Source organism: Dermacentor andersoni, chromosome 11 (assembly GCF_023375885.2).
Source record: "Dermacentor andersoni chromosome 11, qqDerAnde1_hic_scaffold, whole genome shotgun sequence".
NCBI lineage: Eukaryota > Metazoa > Arthropoda > Arachnida > Ixodida > Ixodidae > Dermacentor > Dermacentor andersoni.
Window position 1 is genome coordinate 95,548,447 of NC_092824.1, and position 9,313 is coordinate 95,557,759.

Consider the following 9,313-nt stretch of genomic DNA (forward strand, 5'->3'; position numbering starts at 1 on the left):
TAGATACAAGAAACAATTTTATTACAGTTTAATAAAATCCAAACAGTAATAATCACAACAATATAATGACATACATTTCTTTTGGTACGTATACAGCCCATGTCTTGGCAGTGTATAAATTCAACTATACACCGCAAGTACTGTGTCCTGACCACTATTATTCACATGTGTAAAACCATCACAGCAATTCAACAAATATCACAGTAATTAGTGACATACACTTTGTAACTGCTTTACATGAGCATAATGTATACAAATGGTGCCTGTGTGCCTACACATGACTAGTGCCACCCGAGTACTATACTCACAGGTGTAAAACCAACAAAGCAGTTCTTTAAAAAATATCACAGTGCTTAGTGACGTACATGCTGTAACTCCCTTGTAGAAACTTAATACAAACACGTGAGGACACAGAAAGCTAGCAGTGGGCATACCACCGCCTCAATACTAATTCACAAGTGTAAAACCAACCAAGCAGTTCTTTAAAGAATATCACAATGCTTAGTGACATACATTTTCTAACTAGCTTATATAAGCTTTATACAAACATGAGAACATACACAAAGCTAGCGGTGCACCCGCATAGAAGTGCGGCCATCTGAACACGATTATTTGCAAGTGTAAGCTCAACAGAACAGTTCGTTATAGTGACGCACATTTTGTAACTGCCTTATACAAGCTTAGTGCAAGCACAAGAATGCAGAAAAATATAAATTAAAAACTTGCTCTATGCATACACAAACAGATCAACACAAATGGTAAACACCGCTTTGAAGACAAATGTGACTGTGGCAAAGCGCAGTGCTGTGCCGGTTGAAATTGCCACCCACAAAAGTATTGAGCAATGCTTAAACCACAGGCAATAAAGTTCTGAAAGACTGCGTCTCTAACGTAACTATTTTAATTCAAATTTCTTGAATATAGGGCTCGCTTGCAGATAAGGCATCTGATCCAACTGACCTGATTTTACACCTGCTACATGCATACAATGCACTCAGATATAACTGGTAATAATAATTATAAAAGGCATTTAAAAACTTGATAGTATGATGAAGATGCATGACTAGAAAAGTTCTGTCCCCCTCGTACTTGTTAAAAAGGTGTAAGTACGACACATGTTCTTTTTTTCCTCAATTTTTGCATTAATGGACAGCCGGGAACCTCGAACCGACACAAAAAAAAAGATACTGCTATGTTAATAGTGTTATGAATAATTTTTTTTGAAAGCTTTTTTACAGACAAGTTGCAGTCTCGTTTCTGGAGGTTGAGCTGTATCTTGCAAAATAACTTGAAAAGTGGTCACATGGGAGCATGACACTATATCATAATGTTAGTTTCAGTTGACTCTCTTGCCCTACAAGTCGCTGCTCACTGTGGCCAGTGATGCAACAGCAGTGTCTGTGTGATTTTCATCACAGTTCTGTCCTATGCCATTCTTACCAGAGTTGGCGGCACATAGATACCCAAATTTCGATAGTGTTGCTTTCTCAGGTGGTTGCTTTTTATTTGCTCAATATCAGTTGGCACTTCAGCTGCATCAAACTTCTTTTTTACCTCTTCAACAACAACATCAACAACAATCTTATGACACCTGTGTTGTCCTTCTAGTTGCCTACAAAGACCAGTCAATCTAGCAACAACACTGACAGTCTCTACTATCTTGTAATGGGGGAGAGGTGTGTCCCACCATGTGTTCCACATTGTTGTCACTATGTGGGCTGGCTGGGGAGGCAACAACTGTAATATGTTAGCATTTGCATATATTAAAGTGATGCTTGTACTGTGTTATAACACCTAACTTAGTCTTGCACTTGCTGCACAATAACACTGGCTCACAGTCGTGGTGAAAAGCTTTTGTATGTTGAGCAAATGAGTTGTATCCACTACAAAAAAAGTCAGTGATAGCACACATGTTGCTCTACCAGGCCTGGTGTGGTTCCTTCTGACACTGCTGCTGATGCTGACGCGCTGCTGCTTGCCTCGTACACTGTTGCAGCTGCAGTAGACATGGCAGTCTCTGTATCTATTGCTGCCGTGTCATCTGTCATGGTAACTTCCAAGTGGTATCGGGCTCACTTCTGCAACAGAGATGATGTTTGCCCCTTGAGGGCTCTCATGATCAGGGCCAATAATTTCGTAGGCATTGTCTCCTGCATCGAAGAACCAATAAGAACAGCATGAATTAATAAACATAGCTCTAAAAAGTACGGACATCAAGACTTAACCACAAGCTTTGCACATAAGTGACCGGGCTTAATGAATAATACTTGCAGGAGGAGTTACACAATTGTTTGTGTATATTACAGTAAAGCCTCATCAGAAGATATTCAAGAGGCACGGGAAACATGTCTCTCGAAACCAAAAATTTTGAGACACTGAGGAGCCACACTAGATCACTTTATTATGCATCATCACTAAAGTATGTTTTCATATATCTGAAGGAATAAATTCTCAGGGTGGCTTAAAGGGCCCCTAAACCACTTCTCGACATTTTTTGAACATTTCAAGTAAACACGTGTATCGAAATCAGAATGCCGTCACGATCGACGAAGCCAAATGCCAGAGTGCGTAGCACTGCCGGAGCACCACAATATGAAGAAAATGACCCCGTGCGCCTCTCTGGACCTATCCTGCACCCCCCAGTTTGTCCTGACGTCACCAGGCTGTCTCTGATGATGTCATCAGTTTCCGGTGCTGTCGATTGGTCGAACGAAAGTGTACGACTGACTGCAAGCCCTGCAAGCAAATACACACACTCCTTCTTCCTCGTCGTGTTGCGCGCGATGCCATTGTGGGCAGCCAATGGGGCCAAAGAACAGAAACGTCAACAGAAGGGTCTCCCTATGAGGCTCTTCAACACGAGTCACCATACAGTTCCGTTGTATTAGCGCCACCCCTCGCAGGACGACGGGCCAGCGCGGCAGCAACAGAGCTCGTTGGTGTTGGCCTGTCCCGTAACATTTGGAGGTGTACTAGGCAAGGAAAAGACGATACTGTCCATATGGCGTGTACCAGATGAAAGAGTAAAATGAGTGGGGACTACTTTTCGATAATCAAACACACGTAGCTCCACTATTACTGCACCGTTTCGAAAAATTCTCGTGGCTACCTGTTCATTGCCTTATTGTGTAGAACTGCAACACCGCAACTAAATTTCAACCTCGGTGGTTTAGGGGCCCTTTAAAGAAGACATTCACAGCTTTTTAGTGACTGTAGATTGTGTTAGCTTCCTTCCCAACTTCTGGAATTTAAACACTTCACTTTGCAAGCCTTGTTGCTCGCAGTACCTTTGAGGTGCTCTTAGACACTCGTCAGCTTCAACTGCCGACACTTTCTGCCCTGCACTGTCCTCGTTGCCCTCCTTTTCTGGTTCATGCTAAAAGAGACGTGCGCGATTGACTTGTGTAAGGATTGCGTGATCTTTACGCCCTTCGGAGCACACGAGGTGCACAAAGTGAATGTGTTTGGGTTGTGTCCCTTCGAAGTAGTGAATACTTAAAAAGTCACCCTTAGTAACAAAGGTGTCTCTTGTATACAGTATTGTTAACGTGGCAAACATCGGAAAACCAACCAAACCATTTTCAGATGTCTCTTACAACCAAGTGCATCTTGTAATGAGATTCTACTGTACTGAGTATTTTTCAACTATGGATCATCTGCATGTACATATAGTCACAAAGACATGTTGTGTGGAATGGCGAATCGGGAAACAGTTCGTACTCTTACTTTTTGTCCCTAACATAAGCAGCTGATAACAATATGATAAAAAAGCAGGCAATGAGGTTAGAATGGAACATAATCCTTCAGCTCTAAACAGTTTTTTGGGCCTACATCATTCCCTCATATGACATAAGGAAACAACTTGATTGCAGTAATGGCTGCATGTGATCTGAGTTGATTGAAACAAACTATACGTAAGGTTTTCCTGTATGCAATTTTATCAGCGTGCTTTTTAGATGTCCTGCTGGTGATCCTGGCTGAGCGATGCTTCTCATGCTTTTTGGCACGATTCCTTTTTTTCCACTCCACTTTTTTTGCAGATTTTCTCCCCTTTCCCTTCCCCCTTGTGTAAAATAGCACACTTGAAGTATCAAATCTGTTGAACTAACGTGTGTATCAAACGTGTTAACATGTGTGCTTCTCTGTGGTCTGTGTTGTATTTTTGCGCTGCACAATTCAATTCAAGATGAAAGATGGAACGTCCCTGCCTTTAGTTTAATTGTGTGTGTGTGTGTATATGTCTCTCTCATGTTTTGAAATATATGTACATTCAGCAGTGCCTGCATGCCCTTCTCTCCTGCTCCAGTGACGAAAAGGAGAGCCTGTTTATGTACCATAGTAAAAAATTCAAAGGTTTTCGCTGTGCCCATTACATCCCTTATCATATGGATCTGTCACAATACAGAGTAGCAGTGGTCCATAATACTAGCCCATCCCAACATAATTATAAATCAACACATACCGACATGCTGCGAAACAGCTGTTGCAAAGCCGCTGGTGAAGGCAATTTCCGCAGCACTGCAGTGGTACAGCCGAGTTCCATCTGTATAGTGACAAATCCATATGCGTGTTAGCAACTCAGTAGTTGCTGATGGTTTCATAAGCTTTACACTACACAATAAAGTAATCTAGACAACTTTGTTGGAACAAATGCACATAATTAGGACACCACTTAAACACTAACACGATTAATTGCCCCCAATCTCTCACTCACTAAGGGATAATACTACTGAAACATCGGTGGAGAGCTCAGATTAACACAGCCCATAAAGGACAAGCGTTCTTTGAGGAAAACAGCTATAACAGCGGTTAGTTTTCTTGATCATTTTATGTGGTAGCTTTGATTTAAATGTCATGCAGTACTATAAAATACGAAGTGCCGCATTTGTAGCAGCAGAAGGCATCGTCAGGCTCATGGTACAACAGATTTTTGCACTGTTTGTCAGTGAGCCGACACATACAAAGAAAACCGAATTCACACATTCATATACAGTGTCAAGTGCACTTCTCCTTCTGAAAACGCAGCCACCAGTTCCAATGTTGCTGAAAGGAAAGGTTATATAAAGTGCCAGACTGCATGGAACTGCCACTTATGACTGTAAATGTATGGTCTGCTGATTGCAGAGGTAGTCACATGCTATTTCTAGTCTCTTTTAGAAGCATTACTAAAGAATAAATTAAAATCTATTGATAAGTCACGAATTTCATGCATCCACAGTTTGGCTAAATAACCTGTGAGAAAAAGACATGTTTACCTGGAATAGCAACCTTTTTTCCTGCTGCAAAACTTTCCTTCGAATTAATGAAATAACTTTACAGCGTCATAATGCGTTTCTCGCAACTACTTGCCGGCAGTGGCGAGTTAGTGTTTATATCCGACTCATTGGGCGACAATACTGCCAAACACAAATGCTTCACGAACACGAGAACACGTCCCTCGCAGAGAATAGCAACCATATATGCCTCTGTGAGACATGATCGCACCTTTGTGGTCAAAATGTACATTAGAACGACATCACCATCTCATTAAAAAAAATAAAGCCTCCGTACAAGGCAGCCGCCAACTGCATAATGTGAAATTGCAACTGATGTCCACTTACTGGTGGCCTGTGTTTGAGTCACTTTTGGCAGCTGACTGGGTGCTGAGAAATGCACGTCCTGGGTTGTCCCTGCAAAACATACAGGGTTATGTCAAATGTTGAAAATATATATATGCCGGCATTTCATCAGTCGCAAAACAAACGAGTAAACTAATAAACAACTGTAATGTAAACAGAGTACACATCATAAGATAGGCTGTCAACGGTTAATGCATTACGCAAAAAACCTAATGCATAGGAAAGACTATATGTATACACACGAAGCTGACACACAATTTAATTCGCTCTAGGTTTTTCTGTGCAGTATATTCAAATTATTATGTCTCGTGGTTCGAGCAAAATTAGTGTAAATTACGAACTAAATTATCTACCCTGGAAACTTTTCTTCAATATGCACCTGTGCGCGCTTCGAACGAGTAGCGTTGTAAAATTTACGTACATGGCATTTAACATAGTTACTGAACACGGATTTCCTTTGCCCTGTGTCGTGTACAGTGAGCTACAAATATCTGCCCCCCCCCCCCCTTTTTTTGTACTAGCCATACTGCGTGCCACTGCACCTATACGCACGTCAATAAACCTCACGACACAGAAATAAAAAAAGCGCCAATCACCCATGCCTGCATGTTGTAGTGGGCCTAACCTAACCAAGCATGGGCTGTTGCTTTTTATAGTAAACACAGGCACCGTGCTCATTGCAAGTATGTATCATGTCGCTAAGCAAATATGCAATTTCATTGTACCACTATTTTTTTATCACATGGATATATCTGTTGAGAGGCAAGACAGAAAGCAGTCACTTCTCAGAACTAATCAGCTTTCTTCAAACACATTTTTAACTTTTCAATGACACTTGCTGCTATGTGTTTGTCTCCAGAGAGCATACTTGATTTGACTTTCCAATCAGAGACATTACATAAATATACCATGTTAAGATGACTGCCTGGAGCACGTGAGAGTTTTCATCTTCGTGTAACATACTGTATCTTGATTTTGTTGACATTTGGTCAAATGGTACACCCAATATACCCACATACTAGTTTTCTTGTCCAAATAACATGCCAATGTATTTTGATTTTTTGGCATTGGCTCCTCTGCACTACGTGAAGTCGCGCTGCACTGGCTCTTTCACATCCTCGTGTCCTTGCAGCTGCCTTCTTGCGTTATATAAAGCGGGTGCCTGAAAAATATCGTATGCAAAAGTCAACACAAGGGCATGGTGCAAAACAACATCAAGACAGTCAAGGCCATGGCAATAAAAAAGTCTTAGCTCTTAGTCTTCCTAGTGAAATACATGCAAAACATCCAAATGACTGCAACAGTCAACTGCTAAACTAACTTCAATTTTTAGATTTAAGCAAAAAAACAAATAAACCACAGTTCATCCTTGTTTTTCATGAATGTTAGAATACTCCTGCTAATGAATAGAATATTGGTCATTTTCAGACGTCATAGGTCTGTCATGAGTCTGGTGTATCGCAAACACCACTTGTGACACATCCTAAGCACGTGCCCAGTGTGCCCCCCCCCCCCCCCGCACCATCCCTGGTTGTGCCACTGCTGAAGCCATAATTTGAGGATTATAGCTGCAAACATGATGCTCAGTAGGGATGAAAATATTGTCCTTCAGCTCAATGGATGTATGAATGTGCCTATAAAAAAGGGCAACAAGGCTTGTTATGGCAAGCTTACCCACATTTCAATACTAACAAGTTCACTGCGGCCTGCATCTAAGCTTACTAAAAGGCATGAACTTATTTTCATGCATGAGGTGCGCAGTGGAGTTCATTTTTGACAGACCCGACTACTGCTGCAGTTTGAAATCTAGCATTTTAGATTCTTGTAGGCATGTAAAAGTTGCAGTTAAACCGCAGTTATTAGTTTATTACACCAACCTATTGTTCTGTGTACGACAGACTGGTAACAGGGAATTAAAGCAACATTTTATTTTGATATTTTATTTCTCTACTAAAAATATTCAAGCGATAAACACATCTTGATCTGCCATGCTATAGCAAAATGCACACATTACGCTTGTAACCCCCAGAGGAAGGCTGATTTAGCTGTTCATATGACATAACTCTGACACGCCAACTCATATTAGCAAATGCACAGGCATGTCCAAAACAATAAGCGTATGCAAAGCGCCCCTGCAATTGTAATTCCACACAGCAGCCGTTATATTCGATGCCGATGCGTAACTAGCTGCTCGACAATTCACCGAGTTCGTAGCCCATAAGCATCCTTTCAATTTCGTACCGTGCACGAAAACCGCAACAGGAGACAAAACCAGACCTATAATCACACCATTTCAACATGAGCAAAAACAGTTCAGTCTTAGGGATAAACACTGTGAGAGCGATTTAGTGCGCGACGGCGACGAGCGACGGCTTCGAGCGACAAAACGGGCCGTTGCTTGAACAGATGGCTCGGTTCTGGAAATCTAGAAATCGTCGCTCGTCGCCCAGAAGTGCTATGAGCGACTAGCCAATAGCGCGAAGCCGGAACTGGATGTACATTCATCGCTCAAATACTACCGATTGTCGCGCGGAACGAGCAAATGATTCAATTTTTATACGTGCAAGGATAAGAACGTACTGCAAGACCTCCGGAAATATTTCATGCTACTTTTTATAGTAAAATACATCAACGTAAATTACTAAAGCACGCGTCACGCGTGACTGCAGCCCTCATGCCGGCAACACTGGGGAGGCGGCGCTCAAAATCGTCGCTCGCACGGAGTACGACTTGTACGCGACGAGCGAACGCGACAGCCATCTCCGTCGCGTCGCTTGTAGCTGCCGCGCGCAAGATCGCTTATATGGGGTTTATACTTTTTTCAGCATAAAACATGGATTCCTCATGCGTTTTCAGTAAGTTCAAGATAACGCGCCCAACTGACCTCTTGCAGCATGCAGCTGAATGCCTGCGGCAAAGTTTCTAACTAGCACTGGTGCTGCACGTAACTTCAGTGGTCGCAGATTCCCCCTGCGCGAGACACCGTCAAGCGCGCGGTTTATTTATAAAAAAAAAAGCATGCTGCCAGCAAAATGACGCCTTCTGTTATGTGATTCCATAGTTCAACAGCGTTCCGTACACAGTAGACTGCCAAACTGAATAAATTCAAACACACAAAACGCACGCTAATCACGCTCCGCATAGGCTCGGAATCACGGGCAGGTGAACTAACCATTTTAAGCGTCCTCTCGCCTGGCGTCTTATTGAACATACCATAGTTCTGGCAGCGTTTGCGATTTTTAAAGCTCTTACAGACAACGGCAAAGTGATAAAATCACATGCAGTTATCGCGACGACTGGCTTTTTCGATTGACATCGTGAGACAGCGCGTACGCCTAGTCCTTTGTCAATCGCGTCGGCTAAGCGCAGCGACGACTTCCTGGCGATAGCATGACATATACGGAGAATGTGCACCTAAGTTAGAATTCACTTACCGTGGAGGATTTGTTGTTATATCCAAGGCATGACGAACGACTGTTGTGTTTTCGTGACGACGCGAGATGGCCGACACACGATCTCCCTCGGCTGGCCATTGCTCGCTGGATGGATCACCTGACTCCGGTGCTGTGTTGTTCCGCGATCTTGAGCGCGCGCGCGGTGGAGCCACTCCGAGTGAAAAAGTAGAGCGCTCGCTACGCGTTCCTTTGAACTGCGGCGGCCTGTTCTCTTAGAAGCAAAACGATGTGTTCTTTGCT

General features: G+C 42.6%; 1 protein-coding gene across 1 annotated transcript; it reads right to left on the bottom strand.

The window, feature by feature from the left end:
- Nucleotides 1-6,825, bottom strand: LOC129386898 (uncharacterized). The gene is made up of 4 exons (XM_072285563.1): nucleotides 6,638-6,825; nucleotides 5,601-5,669; nucleotides 4,463-4,543; nucleotides 1-2,150 (listed from the first exon to the last, which is right to left on the bottom strand). The coding sequence occupies exons 1-4, from the start codon at nucleotides 6,684-6,686 to the stop codon at nucleotides 2,038-2,040; spliced, it is 312 nt and encodes a 103-aa protein (XP_072141664.1). The 5' UTR covers nucleotides 6,687-6,825; the 3' UTR covers nucleotides 1-2,037.
- Nucleotides 6,826-9,313: the final 2,488 nt, after the last annotated feature.

What these genes read in the sequence shown, in the direction of transcription:
- LOC129386898 (XM_072285563.1), bottom strand. Translation starts at nt 6,686, where the DNA reads ATGCCAAAAAATCAAAATACATTGGCATGTTATTTGGACAAGAAAACT. An exon ending in GACTCAAACACAGGCCACCA is followed by an intron (nt 4,544 to 5,600) that starts GTAAGTGGACAT and finishes GTCACTATACAG; the next exon opens with ATGGAACTCGGCTGTACCAC. An exon ending in AGCTGTTTCGCAGCATGTCG is followed by an intron (nt 2,151 to 4,462) that starts GTATGTGTTGAT and finishes TCTTCGATGCAG; the next exon opens with GAGACAATGCCTACGAAATT.